The sequence below is a fragment of the Rutidosis leptorrhynchoides genome, chromosome 9, assembly GCF_046630445.1.
Source record: "Rutidosis leptorrhynchoides isolate AG116_Rl617_1_P2 chromosome 9, CSIRO_AGI_Rlap_v1, whole genome shotgun sequence".
Lineage (NCBI taxonomy): Eukaryota > Viridiplantae > Streptophyta > Magnoliopsida > Asterales > Asteraceae > Rutidosis > Rutidosis leptorrhynchoides.
The window spans coordinates 291,843,754-291,868,087 of NC_092341.1; the positions used below are offsets into that span (position 1 = coordinate 291,843,754).

General features: G+C 34.3%; 1 protein-coding gene across 1 annotated transcript; it reads left to right on the forward strand.

Moving 5' to 3' along the window:
• The first annotated feature begins 1,932 nt into the window (after nt 1-1,932).
• LOC139868865 (uncharacterized) lies at nt 1,933-23,124 on the forward strand. Its single transcript, XM_071857204.1, has 2 exons — nt 1,933-2,040; nt 22,348-23,124. The coding sequence occupies exons 1-2, from the start codon at nt 1,933-1,935 to the stop codon at nt 23,122-23,124; spliced, it is 885 nt and encodes a 294-aa protein (XP_071713305.1).
• The last annotated feature ends 1,210 nt before the right edge of the window (nt 23,125-24,334 follow it).

Consider the following 24,334-nt stretch of genomic DNA (forward strand, 5'->3'; position numbering starts at 1 on the left):
GCTAAAATGAGAAAAATTATCCAATCTTGTTTTACCCATAACTTCTTCATTTTAAATCCGTTTTGAGTGAATCAAATTGCTATGGTTTCATATTGAACTCTATTTTATGAATCTAAACAGAAAAAGTATAGGTTTATAGTCGGAAAAATAAGTTACAAGTCGTTTTTGTAAAGGTAGTCATTTCAGTCGAAAGAACGACGTCTAGATGACCATTTTAGAAAACATACTTCCACTTTGAGTTTAACCATAATTTTTGGATATAGTTTCATGTTCATAATAAAAATCATTTTCTCAGAATAACAACTTTTAAATCAAAGTTTATCATAGTTTTTAATTAACTAACCCAAAACAGCCCGCGGTGTTACTACGACGGCGTAAATCCGGTTTTACGGTGTTTTTCGTGTTTCCAGGTTTTAAATCATTAAGTTAGCATATCATATAGATATAGAACATGTGTGTAGTTAATTTTAAAAGTCAAGTTAGAAGGATTAACTTTTGTTTGCGAACAAGTTTAGAATTAACTAAACTATGTTCTAGTGATTACGAGTTTAAATCTTCGAATAAGATAGTTTTATATATATGAATCGAATGATGTTATGAACATCATTACTACCTCAAGTTTAGTAGGTAAACCTACTGGAAGTGACAAGAAATGATCTAGCTTCAAAGGATCTTGGATGGCTTGAAAGTTCTTGAAGTAGGATCATGACACAAAAACAAGTTCAAGTAAGATTTTTACTCGAATTAAGATAGTTTATAGTTATAGAAATTGAATCAAAGTTTGAATATGAATATTACCTTGAATAAGAAAGATAACCTACTGTATATAACAAAGGTTTCTTGATCTTAGATGATTACTTGGAATGGATTAGAAAGCTTGGAAGTAAATTAGTAAACTTGAAGGGATTTTTGAAGTGTTCTTGAAGTGTTCTTCCTATGATGATTATAGCTTGATTCTTGAAGTGATTTTTGATGAAGATTATGATTAACTACTGGAAAAATACTTTCATAATAGTGTGTGTGTGTTGAGAGAGAATTAAAAAGAGAATTGGAAGTGAAATGGAGTGAATGATGAGTGGTAATTGGTGAGTGGTGAGTGGGGTTAAAAGGAGTTCTAGTTAGTTGACTAGCTCATGGTAGAAGTTAAAATTGATTAGTCATACATGACATAATCAAGAGTGGAATCCCATGCTAGTTCCTATTGGTATATACTCATAGTAAGTACGTTTTGAAGCTGTGTATAATACGGGCAAGAATACGACTAGAATTCTTGATGAAAGAAAAGAATGGAAAAGTAACTGTAACCATTTTCGTTAAGTATGAATGTTTTGATATATGTCTTGAAGTCTTCCAAAAGTATTTTAATACATCTAAATACACTACATGTATATACATTTTAACTGAGTCGTTAAGTCATCGTTAGTCGTTACATGTAAGTGTTGTTTTGAAACCTTTAAGTTAACGATCTCAATTAATGTTGTTAACCCATTGTTTATTATATCTAATGAGATGTTAAATTATTATATTATCATGATATTATGATATATTAATATATCTTAATATGATATATATACATTTAAATGTCGTTACAACGATAATCGTTACATATATGTCTCATTTCGAAATCCTTAAGTTAGTAGTCTTGTTTATATGTATATAACTCATTATTAATATACTTATGGAGATACTTACTTATCATAATCTCATGTTAACCATATGTATATCCATATATATATCGTCATGTCGTTTTTACAAGTTTTAACGTTCGTGAATCGCCGGTCAACTTGGGTGGTCAATTGTCTATATGAAACATATTTCAATTAATCAAGTCTTAACAAGTTTGATTGCTTAACATGTTGGAAACATTTAATCATGTAAATATCAATCTCAATTAATATATATAAACATGGAAAAGTTCGGGTCACTACAAGGATGGCTATGACGTTATCGCAAGCGTTTGTTATGGCTAAGATGGTAGAGGATGACGTAAGAGCAGCAAAGAATAGAATAGTAGGTTACGAGATGCCACAACAAGATCAGGTGATGAGTCATTCAGACTCTAGGTCAAAGAAGTCTGTTAAGTTGAAACAGAAAAGTGGGTCAGAACATAGTGGGTCAGCAACAAGTCAGAATTCTTGGTGTTATAGTTGCAGATCATCTCATAGTGGTCCTTGTTCAGATTCAACCAAAAGATGTTTGAGATGTGGTATTGTGGGACACGAGATTCGGATGTGTTCGTTCCAAGAGGATGTATGTTGGAGATGTCATCAAGTGGGGCATAGGTCAGCTCAGTGTCTATATGTAAGAGGATCAGGTTCTGGGGCGGGGCCAGGAGCGCAGTCGGGATCAGTAGGTGGATCTTCTGGTTCTCCAGTTGAGCAGAAAAGAAAGAATCCATCTACGGCAACAGCAAGAGCTTATCAGATGGTTGCCGATGTAGATGTTGAATATGATGTGAATACAGGTATGCTTCAAAATCCTCGTATTATTTAGTTATATACATGTATATGATTGGGTGTATATATATGTATGGTAGATTAGTAGATCTTGATAGTAGTGTAAAGATTTATTTTGTTGCGTTATGTGTTGTATGTCTGGTCGCGACCCTTGTGTGCTATGTGGGGTAAGGGTGATCCTTAGGTTGACTTTTAGAGATTGAGGACCGTGACTTGGATAGAGATGCGTTGAGTATGTTTGTATAGTGGACTTTTGGACGACATGAAGTTGTTGGATAGTGGCATGAGTATGATTGTTATGATGGTATTGCCTATGCTTTTGGATGTATGATCTGGTTGATAGATTATATTTAGATGATTGATAGACAAGATTTGAGTAACTATGGTTGGACAGATGTTGTGATTGATTAGTCATAAAGTAGTTAAATTAATTACCGATGCTTATTGAGGAGATTGATTGGACATTAGTTAGTGAATGAGACAAGTAGAATTTTTCCATTTCGAACAACTCAGAATGAAGGTATGATTTAGGATAATATGCTTGTGCCTGGCCAACAGAAGTATATTGTGATAAATCATACGGAATTTCTGGGAAGCTGAAGAAAAAAAAATTTAGGCGGCCTGTTCTATATTGGATTGTGATGTGACTGGATATGAGATGAATAACCTGTGAAGTCCTGTTGACTTACGAGACAATTTCGTGGACATAGGTATAGATTTTAGCATGATGACTAATTCTATTGCCTAAGCTTTGGATATTGGGAAAAATGGATAGTATAAAGATTTGAATTGGATGACAGATCGTGACATTTATGATACGGAATGGCGACTCTGATTATTTGACTTGATCGTGTAATTTGTGGGCTTAAGTGGATTAACGGGCGTTGATCGATGAAGATGATGACAACTTATTTTGTACTGGGAGTGTATTGACATCAAGAATCTCATTTCCCTATGCAATTGTGGTGGATATTGTCGGTATCGGGGATAAGATCGATAAATTTAACCGAGTGTTTTGGCGGTGCGAGTAACAATTTTTGGGTTTGTTGATCATAGTTGACCCGATTCCGAGGATGGAATCTCTTTTAAGGAGGGTAGATTTGTAACACCCGCATTTTGGGCCTAGTTGAAATGACCATTGTACCCTTGGGTATGGTGTAATTGGTGATTTTTAATAATTATATGTTTATAATTATTTGGTTGTTTAGTTGAGACCAGTTTGTGACAAGGGTCACAGAACAGGTTCGTTTGTTGAATTTAGACTCCGTTAGGGCCTCCTAACGAAGTACGAAAGATATCAGAAAACTGATAAATACCCGTGTGTTATGGGGTGTGGGTTTATAACCCACTTAAGTAACTAATATCTGGATACTTCCATTCATTTCCCAATTTGTGCAAGAACTAGACCCGTACCTAACTTTCATCATCTCAAAAACCCTAATTGAATCTAAGCTAGAAATTGAATCAAGAGGCTTTAGGAACTGAATCATATCATTCTTATAAGCATTTATCCAGGTTAGCATGCTTGAATTCGTGCTTTAATTTATAGAAATTGGGTTTTGTGTGTAAAATGGGTTTTTAATAATTATGAGCTTGAATCTTCATGATTTGTGTTTGTTATGTTTAATTGATGTTAGAAATAGTTGCTATATAGTTATTATGATCTAATTATGCTGTGAATTGAGTAAGAACTTGTTAAAAATGATGAATTGTGTGTTAGAACTTGAGTTTATGATAAAGTGAGTATTTTGGGATGAATTAATCCCAGATCTTGATTGTAAATGCTAGATTTTGATGTTTATAGTTGGGAAAAGTGTTTATGTATGTTTAGTATGTTTCTTTATGCTTGAATTTGGACTATAAACCTCGAAATCGAGTTTTTTTTGGCTTAAAATCACCAAATCAGCAAAGCTGATGGTGAAGAAGAAGATGCTCGAAAACTCGCTCGAAAACAGTGCTCGAAACTCGCTCGAAAACAGTGCTCGAAACTCGCTCGAAAACAGTGCTCTAGAACCTTCTGCTCGAAAACATGTTACTGCTCAAAAAACTCTAGTTGCTCGAAATCATGTTACTGCTCGAAAAACTCGAGTTGCTCGAAAACATGTTATTGCTCGAAAAACTCGAAAAGCTTGAATTGCTCGAAAAACTCGAAATTGCTCGAAAAGCTCGAATTGCTCGAAAAACTCGAAATTGCTCGAAAAGCTCGAAAAGCTCGAATTGCTCGAAAAACTCGAAATTGCTCAAAAAGCTCGAATTGCTCGAAAAACTCGAATTCGCTCGAAAACTCGAACTGCTCGAGAACTTTTGCTCGAAAATCTTGTCTGTTATGTGAATATTTCCATAGAATGTAAAGTCGTGTATTAATACTTGGATATAGTACTAACTTGAGATATTATGTGGTGATTCACAGGTAATAAACAAAAAGGTGAAGGCTCAGAAAGATTAGATCTCTGAGAACCTTCAGTTGCTGGTAATCGGTGAGTGGGATTATCACTTGGTGTAATATAGAGTAGCAAGTTGCGCTACTATGTTTATAGTGTTGTTAGTTGCCATGTTTAGTAGTTATGTTGTACAGTTGATCGCAGTTAAGGTTGCTATGCTTTTAGTAGTATTAGTTGCCTGTTGTAGTAGTAGTAGTTGAATGGTTGTCTGTGCACTAGTTGTAGTTATTGTTGTAGTTGGAACCTTGATCTGTTAGGTTCAGCTCAGAGAGGCCAACCTAGTTGTGGTTGGGTCTAGTTGGCTACTGTTTGTTGAGTATAGTGCTGAATGACGCATCACCTGCGTGTGGATGACTATACTGAGGATTCAGTAGTAAAGACTATCGGTAGACTCTAGCCCGATCAACTAGTAGTCGTGTGCCCATACAAGCTGCCGATCCTCTAGTTGGAGCATAATTGCCAGTTATTGTATGTTGCTTGTTGTTGTATGTTGTTGCTGTAGGAGTACAAGTTGGTACTGTATGCTAGACCTTTTGATAATTCCATTCACTTAGCCTTGTGCTAACCCCTCACCTCCTCCCTTGCAGGTTTTGGATTTTAGTGCTAGTATGGACGGGAGTTGGGCTGAAGATATGTTTGACAAGACGAACTCTGATGTTTATATATATATTAAATGAAATTGTTATTTACATGATTAAGTGTTTCCAACATGTTAAGCAATCAAACTTGTTAAGACTTGATTAATTGAAATAGGTTTCATATAGACAATTGACCATCCAAGTTGACCGGTGATTCACGAACGTTAAAACTTGTAAAAACTATATGATGACATATATATGGATATATATATATAGTTAACATGATATTATGATAATTAAACATATCATTAAGTATATTAACAATGAACTACATATGTAAAAGCAAGACTACTAACTTAATGATTTTGAAACGAGACATATATGTAACGATTATCGTTGTAACGACATTTAATGTATATATATCATATTAAGAGATATTCATACATCATATTATCATGATAATATAATAATTTAAAATCTTATTTGATATTATAAACATTGGGTTAACAACATTTAACAAGATCGTTAACCTAAAGGTTTCAAAACAACACTTACATGTAACGACTAACGATGACTTAACGACGCAGTTAAAATGTATATACATGTAGTGTTTTAATATGTATTCATACACTTTTGAAAGACTTCAAGACACTTATCAAAATACTTCTACTTAACAAAAATGTTACAATTACATCCTCGTTCAGTTTCATCAACAATTCTACTCGTATGTACCCGTATTCGTACTCGTACAATACACAGCTTTTAGATGTATGTACTATTGGTATATACACTCCAATGATCAGCTCTTAGCAGCCCATGTGAGTCACCTAACACATGTGGGAACCATCATTTGGCAACTAGCAAGAAATATCTCATAAAATTACAAAAATATGAGTAATCATTCATGACTTATTTACATGAAAACAAAATTACATATCCTTTATATCTAATCCATACACCAACGACCAAAAACACCTACAAACACTTTCATTCTTCAATTTTCTTCATCTAATTGATCTCTCTCAAGTTCTATCTTCAAGTTCTAAGTGTTCTTCATAAATTCCAAAAGTTCTAGTTTCATAAAATCAAGAATACTTCCAAGATTGCAAGTTTACTTCCAAGTTTTCTAAATCCATTCCAAGTAATCATCCAAGATCAAGAAACCTTTGTTACTTACAGTAGGTTATCTTTCTAATACAAGGTAATAATCATATTAAAACTTTAATTCAATTTCAATAACTATAACAATCTTATTTCGAGTGGAAATCTTACTTGAAATTGTTTTCGTGTCATGATTCTGCTTCAAGAACTTTCAAGCCATCCAAGGATCCTTTGAAGCTAGATCCATTTTTCTCATTTCCAGTAGGTTTATCCAAAGAACTTGAGGTAGTAATGATGTTCATAACATCATTCGATTCATACATAAAAAGCTTTCTTATTCAACGTTATAAACTTGTAATCACTAGAACATAGTTTAGTTAATTCTAAACTTGTTCGCAAATAAAGTTAATCCTTCTAACTAGACTTTTAAAATCAACTAAACACATGTTCTATATCTATATGATATGCTAACTTAATGATTTAAAACCAGGAAACACGATAAACACCATAAAACTGGATATACGCCGTCGTAGTAAAACCGGTGGCTGTTATGGTTGGGATAATTAAAAGCTAAGAAGAACTTTGATTTAAAAGCTATACTTCTAGAAAAATGATTTTTCTTATGAACATGAAACTATATCCAAAAATCATGGTTAAACTCAAAGTGAAAATATGTTTTTCAAAATGGTCATCAAGATGTCGTTCTTTCGACGGAAATGACTACCTCTTTAACAAACGACTTGTAACTTGTATTTCTGACTATAAACTTATACTTTTTCTATTTATATTCATAAAGTTAAGTTCAATACGAAATCGTGGCCACTGGAATCACTTAAAACGGATTAGAAATGAAGAAATGGCGAGTAAAACAAGATTGATAAAAACTACTCATTTTACCTACGTGAAAGTTAGTAATAAATCTATTCCAACCATAACCTAATCAACTTATATTGTATATTATGTAATCTTGAGATACCATAGACACGTATACAATGTTTCGACCTATCATGTCGACCCATCTATATATATATTGCGGAACAACCATAGACACTCTATATGTGAATGTTGGAGTTAGCTATACATGGTTGAGGTTGATTCCAAAATATATATATAGTTTGAGTTGTGATCAATACTGAGATACGTATACACTGGGTCGTGGATTGATTCAAGATAATATTTATCGATTTATTTCTGTACATCTAACTGTGGACAACTAGTTGTAGGTTACTAACGAGGACAGCTGACTTAATAAACTTAAAACATCAAAATGTATTAAAAGTATTGTAAATATATTTTGAACATACTTTGATATATATGTATATATTGTTATAGGTTCGTGAATCAACCAGTGGCCAAGTCTTACTTCCCGACGAAGTAAAAATCTGTGAAAGTGAGTTATAGTCCCACTTTTAAAATCTAATATTTTTGGGATAAGAATACATGCAGGTTTTATAAATGATTTACAAAATAGACACAAGTACGTGAAACTACATTCTATGGTTGAATTATCGAAATCGAATATGCCCCTTTTTATTAAGTCTGGTAATCTAAGAATTAGGGAACATACACCCTAATTGACGCGAATCCTAAAGATAGATCTATTGGGCCTAACAAACCTCATCCAAAGTACCGGATGCTTTAGTACTTCGAAATTTATATCATATCCGAAGGGTGTCCCGGAATGATGGGGATATTCTTAAAAATGCATCTTGTTATTGTCGGTTACCAGGTGTTCACCATATGAATGATTTTTATCTCTATGTATGGGATGTATATTGAAATATGAAATCTTGTGGTCTATTGTTACGATTTGATATATATAGGTTAAACCTATAACTCACCAACATTTTTGTTGACGTTTTAAGCATGTTTATTCTCAGGTGATTATTAAGAGCTTCCGCTGTCACATACTTAAATAAGGACAAGATTTGGAGTCCATGCTTGTATGATATTGTGTAAAAACTGCATTCAAGAAACTTATTTCGTTGTAACATATTTGTATTGTAAACCATTATGTAATAGTCGTGTGTAAACAGGATATTTTAGATTATCATTATTTGATAATCTACGTAAAGCTTTTTAAACCTTTATTGATGAAATAAAGGTTATGGTTAGTTTTAAAATGAATGCAGTCTTTGAAAAACGTCTCATATAGAGGTCAAAACCTCGCAACGAAATCAATTAATATGGAACGTTTTTAATCAATAAGAACGGGACATTTCAGTTGGTATCCGAGCGTTGGTCTTAGAGAACCAGAATTTTGCATTAGTGTTTCTTATCGAGTTTGTTAGGATGCATTAGTGAGTCTGGACTTCGACCGTGTTTACTTGAAAAATGATTGCTTAACAAATTTTGTTGAAAACTATATATTTTTAACATGTGAATATTATGTGATATATTAATCTCTTAACGTGTTTGATATTATGTGATAGATGTCTACCTCTAATACAAGTCCCATTGACTCACCTAATAATAATGAAGAGTCAAATGTAATTTGGAATGATTCGTGGACTGATTCACAAGTTCCCGAAGAGGAACCGGAAGAAGAATCGGAACCGAAAGAAGAATCAGAACCGGAGGAGGAGGAACCTGAATAAGAAATAGAACCGGTGGGGGAAATAATAAAACGGTTAAGTAAAAGAAAATCCTCAACCAACCGACCAAGGTTAATTATGGTCAACGGTGTTTCCGCCAAGGAAGCAAAATATTGGGAGGATTACCAATTCTCCCATGAATCGGATCCCGACGAAAATTCCGATGATGTTATAGAAATTACCCCAACTGAATTTAAAAAGACAAAAGAGAACAATAAGGGAAAGGGCATAAAAATAGAGAAATCTGATTCCAACCCCGATGAACTTTATATGTATCGTCAACACCCGTATTTCTTAAGTTGTAACAATAACCCGGGAACCTCTAAACCACCAGGTTTTTCTAGAACAATGTGGAAAAAGACGGCTCGTATTAGGGAAACATCATATATCCCTAAAAACTTAGCAAAAAGAACTAAGTTCGAAAAAGAAGAAACGAGTGAGTCGGAATAAGATAGTTGTATTTGTGCGGTGTAATATATGTAATATAGTGTGCTTATGCTTTACGATATATGTAAAAATTGCTTGTATTAATAAGTATCTTTTATGAATCTAACTCTTGTCTATTTTACAGTATAAAAACACAAAATGGATAGACAACCCAATATTTTAGAAGACTTACCCGGAGACATGATTGATGAAATCTTGTCTAGAGTCGGTCAGAATTCCTCGGCACAACTATTTATGGCAAAATCAGTTTGTAAGACATTCGAAGAACGTTCCAAGAATGCCTTGGTTTATAAAAGGCTTTCGTTTGAAAGATGGGAGATATCACATTGGGAAACCCATAAGTTACGATGTGTTTACTTTGACGCATATATTGCGGGGAACCCAAATGCTATTTTACGCAACGGGTTAAGAAATTATTTTGACTCAATGTATCCGAATATAAGACTTCATGATTTAGAAAAAGCGGCTAACATGCAACATAAAGAAGCATGTTATGCTTACGGGTTAGTAATGTTCGCTTCTCACCAAAGTGAGAAAAAGAACATCGGGCTACAACTATTAAACAAAATGTTCCCACAAGTGACGGAGTCGGTAATTGGGGTAAGAAATGAGGTTTTTAGGTTATTACTAGACTGTTGGTCATTACGTAACCTTCGTCCTGTTGACGACGTTACAACACGTTGTCATACTATCGGTCACAACGGTTACGTTCCACAAGACCAAGGATGGGAAGTGGTATTAGTAAAACCAGAATGCATGACTTGTTTCTGGACGTATGAATTACGTGTCTTTGTTACCTTTGCTGAACGCCTTATTTATTAACTAGAATTATCTTCGCAACTACTTTGTATCAAAGTTTTATGTGCTATATTTCATGCTATATGTAAAATAGCGGTATTGTAAGTTTGCAAGTTATTGTATAAAGGTTTGAATATGATATATATTTTTTTGTGATTAGTTTTTCATATAGAATTGTAGTAGTTGAAATGGTATTTTAGCTACTAAGTATGAACTTAACGGGTAGGTACTACCCGAATTAAAGAGTATAAAATGCTAATATGAAGAAAGAGCTTTTATAAATAAGTTCATATTATGCTACAAAATACTATTGACTACTCTTGATATTCTATATGATTAACTCGTTTCATTTGACTATTTTGAAGGAAATGGCACCGACTACTCGACACACCTTGAATATGAGTGAAGAGGAATTTTGTGCCTTTCTTGCTTCAAACATAGCCGCAGTACAGGCCGCGCTACATACCAACAATAACCATGGATCTAGCAATACAGGAAATCGTGTAGGATGCACCTACAAAGAATTCACTGCCTGCAAACCTTTGGAATTTGATGGAACCGAAGGACCGATCGGATTGAAATGGTGGACCGAGAAGGTCGAATCGGTGTTTGCCATAAGTAAGTGTACTGAAGAGGACAAAGTGAAGTACGCTACGCATACCTTCACAGGTTCTGCGTTAACATGGTGGAATACCTATCTAGAGCAAGTGGGACAAGATGATGCTTACGCACTACCGTGGTCAGCATTCAAGCACTTGATGAACGAGAAGTACCATCCCAGAACCGAGGTCAATAAGCTCAAGACAGAACTTAGAAGGTTACGAACCCAAGGATTTGATATTACCACGTACGAAAGACGATTCACAGAATTATGCCTATTGTGTCCGGGAGCGTTCGAAGATGAGGAAGAGAAGATCAACGCGTTTGTGAAAGGATTACCGGAAAGAATACAAGAAGATATAAGTTCACACGAGCCCGCCTCCATACAACAGGCATGTAGAATGGCTCACAAACTAGTGAACCAGATTGAAGAAAGAATTAAAGAACAGACTGCTGAAGAGGCCAATGTAAAGCAAGTCAAAAGAAAGTGGGAGGAAAACGGTGATAAGAATCACCAATACAACAACAACAGCAATTACAACAATAATCGCAACAACTATCCTAACAATCGCAACATCAATCGCAACTACAACAAACGGCCCAACAACAACAACAACAACAATAGCAACTACAACAATCATCTTAACAACAATAATAACTACAACAACAACAACAATCAGAAGCAGCTATGCCAAAGGTATGAAAAGTATCACTCGGGGTTCTGCACCAAATTTTGCAACAAGTGTAAAAGAAATGGTCATAGCGCGGCGAAGTGTGAGGTCTACGGACCAGGGGTTAACAGAACGAAAGGAACAAATGGTGTCGGAACGAGTAATGGCGGAGCAAGTAGTGTCGGAGCAAGTTATGCCAATGTAGTTTGTTATAAATGTGGAAAATCGGGCCACATTATTAGAAATTGCCCGAACCAGGAGAACACGAATGGACAAGGCCGCGAAAGAGTTTTCAATATTAATGCGGCAGAGGCACAGGAAGACCCGGAGCTTGTTACGGGTACGTTTCTTATTGACAATAAATCTGCTTACGTTTTATTTGATTCGGGTGCGGATAGAAGCTATATGAGTAGAGATTTTTGTGCTAAATTAAGTTGTCCATTGACGCCTTTGGATAGTAAATTTTTACTCGAATTAGCAAATGGTAAATTAATTTCAGCAGATAATATATGTCGGAATCGAGAAATTAAACTGGTTAGCGAAACATTTAAGATTGACTTGATGCCAGTAGAGTTAGGGAGTTTTGATGTGATAATCGGTATGGACTGGTTGAAAGAAGTGAAAGCAGAGATCGTTTGTTACAAAAATGCAATTCGCATTATACGAGAAAAAGGAAAACCCTTAATGGTGTACGGAGAAAAGGGCAACACGAAGCTACATCTTATTAGTAATTTGAAGGCACAAAAACTAATAAGAAAAGGTTGCTATGCTGTTCTAGCACACGTCGAGAAAGTACAAACTGAAGAAAAGAGCATCAATGATGTTCCCATCACAAAAGAATTTCTCGATGTATTTCCGAAAGAATTACCGGGATTACCCCCACATCGATCCATTGAATTTCAAATAGATCTTGTACCAGGAGCTGCACCAATAGCTCGTGCTCCTTACAGACTCGCACCCAGCGAGATGAAAGAACTGCAAAGCCAATTACAAGAACTTTTAGAGCGTGGTTTCATTCGACCAAGCACATCACCGTAGGGAGCTCCTGTTTTGTTTGTCAAGAAGAAAGATGGTACATTCAGGTTGTGTATCGACTACCGAGAGTTGAACAAACTTACCATCAAGAACCGCTACCCACTACCGAGAATCGACGACTTATTTGATCAACTACAAGGCTCGTCTGTTTATTCAAAGATTGACTTACGTTCCGGGTATCATCAAATGCGGGTGAAAGAAGATGATATTCCAAAGACTGCTTTCAGAACACGTTACGGTCATTACGAGTTTATGGTCATGCCGTTTGGTTTAACTAATGCACCAGCTGTGTTCATGGACCTTATGAACCGAGTGTGTGGACCATACCTTGACAAGTTTGTCATTGTTTTCATTGATGACATACTTATTTACTCAAAGAATGACCAAGAACACGGTGAACATTTGAGAAAGGTGTTAGAAGTATTGAGGAAGGAAGAATTGTACGCTAAATTTTCAAAGTGTGCATTTTGGTTGGAAGAAGTTCAATTCCTCGGTCACATAGTGAACAAAGAAGGTATTAAGGTGGATCCGGCAAAGATAGAAACTGTTGAAAAGTGGGAAACCCCGAAAACTCCGAAACACATACGCCAGTTTTTAGGACTAGCTGGTTACTACAGAAGGTTCATCCAAGACTTTTCCAGAATAGCAAAACCCTTGACTGCATTAACGCATAAAGGGAAGAAATTTGAATGGAAGGATGAACAAGAGAAAGCGTTTCAGTTATTGAAGAAAAAGCTAACTACGGCACCTATATTGTCATTGCCTGAAGGGAATGATGATTTTGTCATTTATTGTGACGCATCAAAGCAAGGTCTCGGTTGTGTATTAATGCAATGAACGAAGGTGATTGCTTATGCGTCTAGACAATTGAAGATTCACGAACAAAATTATACGACGCATGATTTGGAATTAGGCGCGGTTGTGTTTGCATTAAAGACTTGGAGGCACTACTTATATGGGGTCAAAAGTATTATATATACCAACCACAAAAGTCTTCAACACATATTTAATCAGAAACAACTGAATATGAGGCAGCGTAGGTGGATTGAATTGTTGAATGATTACGACTTTGAGATTCGTTACCACTCGGGGAAGGCAAATGTGGTAGCCGACGCCTTGAGCAGGAAGGACAGAGAACCCATTCGAGTAAAACCTATGAATATAATGATTCACAATAACCTTACTACTCAAATAAAGGAGGCGCAACAAGGAGTTTTAAAAGAGGGAAATTTAAAGGATGAAATACCCAAAGGATCGGAGAAGCATCTTAATATTCGGGAAGACGGAACCCGGTACAGGGCTGAAAGGATTTGGGTACCAAAATTTGGAGATATGAGAGAAATGGTACTTAGAGAAGCTCATAAAACCAGATACTCAATACATCTTGGAACGGGGAAGATGTGCAAGGATCTCAAGAAACATTTTTGGTGGCCGGGTATGAAAGCCGATGTTGCTAAATACGTAGGGGAATGTTTGACGTGTTCTAAGGTCAAAGCTGAGCATCAGAAACCATCAGGTCTACTTCAACAACCCGAAATCCCAGAATGGAAATGGGAAAACATTACCATGAATTTCATCACTAAATTGCCAAGGACTGCAAGTGGTTTTGATACTATTTGGGTAATAATTGATCGTCTCACCAAATCAGCACACTTCCTGCCAATAAGAGAAGATGACAAGATGGAGAAGTTAGCACGACTGTATTTGAAGGAAGTCATCTCCAGACATGGAATACCAATCTCTATTATCTCTGATAGGGATGGCAGATTTATTTCAAGATTCTGGCAGACATTACAGCAAGCATTAGGAACTCGTCTAGACATGAGTACTGCATATCATCCACAAACTGATGGGCAGAGCGAAAGGACGATACAAACGCTTGAAGACATGCTACGAGCATGTGTTATTAATTTCGGAAACAGTTGGGATCGACATCTACCGTTAGCAGAATTTTCCTACATCAACAGCTATCATTCAAGTATTGAGATGACGCCATTTGAAGCACTTTATGGTAGAAATTGCAGGTCTCCAATTTGTTGGAGTGAAGTGGGGGATAGACAGATTACGGGTCCAGAGATAATACAAGAAACTACCGAGAAGATCATCCAAATTCAACAACGGTTGAAAACCGCCCAAAGTTGACAAAAGAGCTACGCCGACATTAAAAGAAAAGATATAGAATTTGAAATTGGAGAGATGGTCATGCTTAAGGTTGCACCTTGGAAAGGCGTTGTTCGATTTGGTAAACGAGGTAAATTAAATCCAAGGTATATTGGACCATTCAAGATTATTGATCGTGTCGGACCAGTAGCTTACCGACTTGAGTTACCTCAACAACTCGTGGCTGTACATAACACTTTCCACGTTTCAAATTTGAAGAAATGTTTTTCTAAAGAAGATCTCACTATTCCGTTGGACAAAATCCAAATCAATGAAAAACTTCAATTCATTGAAGAACCCGTTGAAATAATGGATCGTGAGGTTGAGAGACTTAAACAAAACAAGATACCGATTGTTAAGGTTCGATGGAATGCTCGTAGAGGACCCGAGTTCACCTTGGAATGAGAAGATCAGATGAAGAAGAAGTACCCGCACTTATTTCCAGAAGATGAGCCAACACCTCCAATCGCTTAAAATTTCGGGACGAAATTTATTTAACGGGTAGGTACTGTAGTGACCCGAACTTTTCCATGTTTATATATATATTAAATGAAATTGTTATTTACATGATTAAGTGTTTCCAACATGTTAAGCAATCAAACTTGTTAAGACTTGATTAATTGAAATAGGTTTCATATAGACAATTGACCACCCAAGTTGACCGGTGATTCACGAACGTTAAAACTTGTAAAAACTATATGATGACATATATATGGATATATATATAGTTAACATGATATTATGATAAGTAAACATATCATTAAGTATATTAACAATGAACTACATATGTAAAAGCAAGACTACTAACTTAATGATTTTGAAACGAGACATATATGTTACGATTATCGTTGTAACGACATTTAATGTATATATATCATATTAAGAGATATTCATACATCATATTATCATGATAATATAATAATTTAAAATCTCATTTGATATTATAAACATTGGGTTAACAACATTTAACAAGATCGTTAACCTAAAGGTTTCAAAACAACACTTACATGTAACGACTAACGATGACTTAACGACGCAGTTAAAATGTATATACATGTAGTGTTTTAATATGTATTCATACACTTTTGAAATACTTCAAGACACTTATCAAAATACTTCTACTTAACAAAAATGCTTACAATTACATCCTCGTTCAGTTTCATCAACAATTCTACTCGTATGTACCCGTATTCGTACTCGTACAATACACAGCTTTTAGATGTATGTACTATTGATATATACACTCCAATGATTAGCTCTTAGCAGCCCATTTGAGTCACCTAACACATTTGGGAACCATCATTTGGCAACTAGCAAGAAATATCTCATAAAATTACAAAAATATGAGTAATCATTCATGACTTATTTACATGAAAACAAAATTACATATCCTTTATATCTAATCCATACACCAACGACCAAAAACACCTACAAACACTTTCATTTTTCAATTTTCTTCATCTAATTGATCTCTCTCAAGTTCTATCTTCAAGTTCTAAGTGTTCTTCATAAATTCCAAAAGTTCTAGTTTCATAAAATCAAGAATACTTCCAAGATTGCAATTTTACTTCCAAGTTTTCTAAATCCATTCCAAGTAATCATCCAAGATCAAGAAACCTTTGTTACTTACAGTAGGTTATATTTCTAATACAAGGTAATAATCATATTAAAACTTTAATTCAATTTCAATAACTATAACAATCTTATTTCGAGTGGAAATCTTACTTGAAATTGTTTTCGTGTCATGATTCTGCTTCAAGAACTTTCAAGCCATCCAAGGATCCTTTGAAGCTAGATCCATTTTTCTCATTTCCATTAGGTTTATCCAAGGAACTTGAGGTAGTAATGATGTTCATAACGTCATTCGATTCATACATAAAAAGCTGTCTTATTCAACGTTATAAACTTGTAATCACTAGAACATAGTTTAGTTAATTCTAAACTTGTTCGCAAATAAAGTTAATCCTTCTAACTAGACTTTTAAAATCAACTAAACACATTTTCTATATCTATATGATATGCTAACTTAATGATTTAAAACCAGGAAACACGATAAACACCATAAAACTGGATATACGCCGTCGTAGTAAAACCGGGGGCTGTTTTGGTTGGGATAATTAAAAGCTAAGAAGAACTTTGATTTAAAAGCTATACTTCTGGAAAAATGATTTTTCTTATGAACATGAAACTATATCCAAAAATCATGGTTAAACTCAAAGTGAAAGTATGTTTTTCAAAATGGTCATCAAGATGTCGTTCTTTCGACAGAAATGACTACCTCTTTCAAAAACGACTTGTAACTTTTATTTCCGACTATAAACTTATAATTTTTCTATTTATATTCATAAATTTAAGTTCAATACGAAATCGTGGCCACTGGAATCACTCAAATGGATTAGAAACGAAGAAATGGCGAGTAAAACAAGATTGATAAAAACTACTCATTTTACCTACGTGAAAGTTAGTAATAAATCTATTCCAACCATAACCTAATCAACTTATATTGTATATTATGTAATCTTGAGATACCATAGACACGTATACAATGTTTCGACCTATCATGTCGACCCATCTATGTATATATTGCGGAATAACCATAGACACTCTATGTGAATGTTGGAGTTAGCTATACAGGGTTGAGGTTGATTCCAAAATATATATATAGTTTGAGTTGTGATCAATACTGAGATACGTATACACTGGGTCGTGGATTGATTCAAAATAATATTTATCGATTTATTTCTGTACATCTAACTGTGGACAACTAGTTGTAGGTTACTAACGAGGACAGCTGGCTTAATAAACTTAAAACATCAAAATGTATTAAAAGTATTGTAAATATATTTTGAACATACTTTGATATATATGTATATATTGTTATAGGTTCGTGAATCAACCAGTGGCCAAGTCTTACTTCCCAACGAAGTAAAAATCTGTGAAAGTGAGTTATAGTCCCACTTTTAAAATCTAATATTTTTGGGATGAGAATACATGCAGGTTTTATAAATGATTTACAAAATAGACACAAGTACGTGAAACTACATTCTATGGTTGAATTATCGAAATCGAATATGCCCCTTTTTATTAAGTCTGGTAATCTAAGAATTAGGGAACAGACACCCTAATTGACGCGAATCCTAAAGATAGATCAATTAGGCCTAACAAACCCCATCCAAAGTACCGGATGCTTTAGTACTTCGAAATTTATATCATATCCAAAGGGTGTCCCGGAATGATGGGGATATTCTTAAAAATGCATCTTGTTATTGTCGGTTACCAGGTGTTCACCATATGAATGATTTTTATCTCTATGTATGGGATGTATATTAAAATATGAAATCTTGTGGTCTATTATTACGATTTGATATATATAGGTTAAACCTATAACTCACCAACATTTTTGTTGACGTTTTAAGCATGTTTATTCTCAGGTGATTATTAAGAGCTTCCGCTGTCACATACTTAAATAAGGACAAGATTTGGAGTCCATGCTTGTATGATATTGTGTAAAAACTGCATTCAAGAAACTTATTTCGTTGTAACATATTTGTATTGTAAACCATTATGTAATAGTCGTGTGTAAACAGGATATTTTAGATTATCATTATTTGATAATCTACGTAAAGCTTTTTAAACATTTATTGATGAAATAAAGGTTATGGTTTGTTTTAAAATGAATGCAGTCTTTGAAAAACGTCTCATATAGAGGTCAAAACCTCGCAACAAAATCAATTAATATGGAACGTTTTTAATCAATAAGAACGGGACATTTCAACTAGTTGTTTAACGTAACACCGGTGGTTTGTAATAAGTAACTAGCTAATGATTTGTGATAATCATGTTTGTAATTAACTAAGAGTATTTATGTGAATTAAGATTTTCGCTGTGATTTAAAAAAAAAAAAATTTGCTGGCGTCACACTTTGTATAAAAGAATTTTTATTACCGTCTTTATGAAAATATATGTATGTACATTTTCTTCAGATCTAATATAGATTTAATGAGTTAATATCATATTAAGCTCATTTGATTTTCGGCTTGACTTAGAAATGATTAAACTCTAAAACATTAAAGATTACATAATCTTTGCGGAGTATTTCGCTAATGTAATCGATACTTCATTATTTATTCTTATTTCTCGGTGAAGGATGTTGATGCTTGTGGAATCTTTGTGAACCTTACAAGGCACAGATGATGTTTTCTGGAAAGTTTCGAGTACATCAAAAATGAAAATGTAAAATCAATTATGTAATTGAATAATACACTTGGTTTATTATGAAATAGAATTCATTAAGTTGAAACAGAGATTGTAGTTAATAATGGTTAAGTTGTTAAGGAAGGATGTACATCATTGCATATTAGTAATATGAACTAACCGAGTAGTACCTACCGGTTAAGATTCACACGTAATATCTTAGTATGAAAAGATTTATTTTGATTTCAAAATTCATATATATTAAATATACATAAAATTTCTTCAGGGGAAATGAGTTAATACTTCATCGGTTATTGTTGCTGGTATTTCTTGGTAACTACGATGCGTATGACGTTGATGTTCAAGGTACATATTGTGATGTTGAGGCTTGCGGTGCGGATGTTGTTGGTGGTGGTAATGGTACTGTTGGTGTTGTTGTCGGTGGTACTATTGATGCCGGTGATTCTGCTGGTGCTTGTAACCTTTGCACCATATTTTCCAAAGCCACTACCCGAGCGCGAAGCTCGTTGACTTCTTCTACTACACCGGGATGATTGGCGGTTTGGACGAGCGGATGAATAAGATCCAGAATTTGAGAGAGTATATGATCATGACGAGATATTCTGGAGATGAGAGAGAAAATGGTAATACGAACAGGTTCGCCGGTAAGTGCTTCAGGTTCTTCGCCAAGAGGGCAATGTGGTGGATGGAAGGGATCGCCTTCTTCTTGACTCCAATAATTAAGTAGGCTACGAACCCATCCCCAATTCATCCAGAATAGATGATGGCTAATTGGTTGATCCATTCCGGTTACACTGTCTTCGGAATTCAGTTGAATATCCATATCAGAATAGCTGTCGGAGTTTAAGGAATTTGAACTAGATACGGGATCCATCTTGTATAATTAGAGAGATGATTTTTGATATGAAATAGATTATAGAATTTAGATTGGTACTCTTCAATACATAATTTACATATGTATATATAATACCAAAATTCCATAAATCACGGAGGAATTTTCGGAAGATGTCAGGAAAAGTTTACAGTAACAGATACGCTAAGATATGAATTTTTGTCTATACACTATTTATGCAATAAATGCAGGAAAACGTGTCTAGACTTAAGAATGATAAGCATGTAATTTCCGACAAGAAATGATAAGCAAAACTTTTTGACATGCAGACACAGTCGAAGTCCAGACTTACGAATGCATCCTAACAACTATCAGTTAGACACACTTATGCAAGACCTGGTTCACTAGGACCAACGCTCTGATACCAACTGTGACGATCGCTCCAAATCCATATGGACGAACACGTCATTCATCGATTTCATTGCGAGGTATTTGACCTCTATATGATACGTTTTGTAAAAATTGCATTCTTTTGAAAAGGCACACCATAAATGAATATTTAAATCAAAGGTTTTTGATATCTGATGATTTCTACATATAGACAATCACCATAAATAATAGTTTACAACAGTACTTCCGTTGACAATGCAGTCAAAATAAGATACATGGTGATGATTTGGTGAATGCAACATTTCCTTGAAAAATATGCCATGTAAGACTCCATGCACATAGCTTGTCTAACATATAAGCAAACAGCGAAAGACTTCTAGGGAACCTGAGAATAAACATGCTAACAAGTGTCAACACAAAGGTTGGTGAGTTCATAGTTTTAATGTTTCGCATAATCTGTATATAAAAGTGGATCACAAGATTTCAGTTGTTTCATCTAGAAACGTTTATCAAAATATTCTACAAGATTGAGCACCCTGGTAACTAAACTTTAACGTCTATATAATAAGTACCCCTGTTTTAACATACATGCAACCAACATGTACAATACACGCAAACCAACGTGTGCTAAACTCAAATAGCATACGTCTGTTTTATAGTTCAGGCTAGGGTTTCTATACCAGGAACAGACGGGGATGTCAAGCCCCATGGATCCATATACTACTACTCTCGGCCACCAGTTCTTATAACCGGCAGTTACTAGTTACCAAAGCTAAGGGATTTTCGGTTCAAACTCAGTATAGAATTTAGTATGTACTTGTGTCCATAATTTCCTTAGCTCTATCTCGCTTGAAAACCCATTTTGAAAGTAACCCACTCATGACCTCGTCGTAGTATTTTATGTATAATACATAATTAATAATACTAATAATAATAAGATTAATAATAGTATTAATCTTAATAATAATAATAATAATAATAATAATAATAATAATAATAATAATAATAATAATAATAATAATAATAATAATAATAAATTAAATAAATATTACGGAGTAATAATTCTAGAGAAAGAGAGATAGATTTAGCTGAGCCAAAAATCGCGCAATTTATAGAACCTTTCCTGAAAAAGTACCCCATGCGATCGCATGGGATTTGTGCTTCAAGGCCATGCGATCGCATGGCACCCTGGGACAGCTCACAAATTTTTAACTTCTTGTTTGTCGACATAATTTTATATTATATATATAATATATTTAATTTATATAATTAATTATATATTATATTAAATTCACATGCATAGTTGACTTGTAATTTTTTTTTCTAATAAGTCGTACGTCATCACTCGACTTATGTCCCGGTTCTGGTTTTTCAAATGTCCTTTCGTACGCTGAGAAAACTTGTATTTTACGTTTTGTGACTCGTACCTTTGTCAAAATATAGCCTTAAATTATCCCTAAACTATACCACTCAAAGTATATCATAAACTTTCGAGTATTTTGGTCATTTACTTCTATAAATCATTGCCTCGCTATTTGTTGATATATATATATAAAACAAATCGTTTTATGACCAAGTTAATATATATTTTCAACATTCATAAACACGTTTTAAATATATGTCGCAAGTTATTCATACAATTAATATTCCAACTTATCATATATATTCAAATAAATATTTAAACCAATAAGTTTAATGTACGGTATTAAACAATTAAAACTTTGTTACGTTTTCAAGTTATAGTATATATATGTATCTATTTACATATAATGGTTCGCGAATCGTTGAGAACAACCGAAGGGTACTTGAATAGTTCAAAAATTTTGAGATTCGGTTTTACAGACTTTGCTTATCGTGCCAGAAACGTTAAATCATTTAAAGATAAAGTTTAAATTTGGTCAAAAATTTCCGGGTTGTCACAGAATCCGCCCAAATTATTGTTGGTCCAAACGTGTGGAAATGGAAAGTTGGTAATGGGGCTAGTATCCTATTTTGGTTTGATTCTTGGGTTGGAGGGCGTATATTGAAGGATGATTTCCCATCTTTGTTTTTTATTTGTGAGCAAAAAACAAGCTGTGTGAAAAAGTTTAGATTTCCTTTAGAGATTGGAAGTTACCAATTGGGTTGGAATCTACACCTTAAGCTCCCTTTGTCCGATTCTGATAGATTTAAAGCTCATCAACTTAACGTTATTTTATCTCGATACAAGCTTTCTGATTTGGTTGCGGATCAGCTGTCCTGGACAGCAGGTTCATCCGACAGCTTCTTAGTCGCTGATGCTATTCGGCTTATGGTACAATCAAGCAGTCCAGTCCCCCATGCGTGGCCGAAAGTAGTGTGGGGTAATTGTATCCCGTCAAAGATCATGGTTTTCCATTGGCTTGCTATCAAAAATAGCATACCGGTTAAGGATGTCCTCGCAAGAAGACACATTCTTCCCTCTCATGTTTCTAATTTATGTGTTTTCTGTTCGTTAGTTGATGAATTCTTTGATCACTTGTTACTTCATTGCAATTGGTCATTTAGAATTTGGTCGGATCTTTTTCATTGGTGGAATATCCGTTGGGTCATTCCAAGAACCGTTGTCGACTTTTTCTTTGATTGGTACTACGGTATGTGTATTAAAGCTTCAAGATTTTGGAAAATGATTGGCCCCGCTACCATTTGGGCTATTTGGACTTCAAGGAACGATCTCGTTTTCAATGGAACTATCCCAAACCGGTTGAATGTTGTTCGAAATATAAAATTGGTTCACGGTTTACAATTCTATGTTTGGGAACAAAATCCGTTCCTTCTTTGCATGTAGCACTGTTTCAATTTATTTGTAATGCTTTTTAGTTTCTTGTATTTCAATACGGTTACATTCATTGTTTTGATGAAGTAATCGGTTATTAATAAAATTCATCTTTCGCCTTTAAAAAAAAAAATTGGTACAACAAGAAATCGTACATTATGATTTAAATCAATGGTTGCTGTTCAAATTTAAGGTTATATAAACCCATTTAAAAGTTAAAGTTAAAGACACTTATGACATGCTAATTAAAATCATTGGTTATAATTCAAAATTATAAACTCATGTAAAGATTGAAATTCAATATGTTAAAAAAGGATAATATAAATATACAATTATAACTTTTTACATATAAGAAGATTATATCATCACTCGTACAATCCTACTTGTTAAAACTAGGAAACTCCAAACCACATTTTCTCAAATTTTTACTTAAATTCTAGTTGTATTATACATTACATAATACCGAGTATCTATTAAAGATCGGCCAGGTTTGTCACGAAGTTCGAGAAAAAAGAATAAAAAAAAAAACTTTCTTCGTAGATGCATGTCTCAAAAACACAAAATGAAGATGTTGCTCGTTATAGGACTTATCAAACTCCTATAATATAATAATATAAATATAAATATAATATAATATGACTGATGATAAAACTCAAAATTAACATTTCATTCAAACTAAACCGGATACAAAATTTTCAAAACGAAACATAAAAGAAAAAAACAAAGGAAAAAAAATAATGATTTTGATTTTATATAAATTTAGAAGGAAAATAAAATAATTAAAATATAATCATTTTTAATGTGAATTCCACATTAAAAACATATTTACTATATTTGAACAGGCCTTATAGCATGAAGTTGATTTTGATTCACAAACAAACACGGTCCCGTCGTCGCAACTTTAACGGCGGCGTTATACTTATTACATTCCTCAACACCACTAATCACCGCCGCCTCATCACCACCACCAACCACCGCCACCTCACTCTCATCACTATTCTCATCAACCTTATAATCATCTTCTTCATTCTGATTATCATCACTCACCGAGTCACCAGAATCAACGAGTTGAATCGTTAACCGTCCGTGTGATCTACGCGCGGTGAAATTAAATTTCGAACTTTCAATTTTCTCTTCCGTTATAACCAAATGTCCGTCGTCCGTAATATAACGTTTCATGACGGTGGACGATGGAACCGGTAACGGCGGTGGCAGCTTCTTA

What these genes read in the sequence shown, in the direction of transcription:
- LOC139868865 (XM_071857204.1), top strand. Translation starts at nt 1,933, where the DNA reads ATGGCTATGACGTTATCGCAAGCGTTTGTTATGGCTAAGATGGTAGAG. An exon ending in AGATGCCACAACAAGATCAG is followed by an intron (nt 2,041 to 22,347) that starts GTGATGAGTCAT and finishes CGTATATTGAAG; the next exon opens with GATGATTTCCCATCTTTGTT.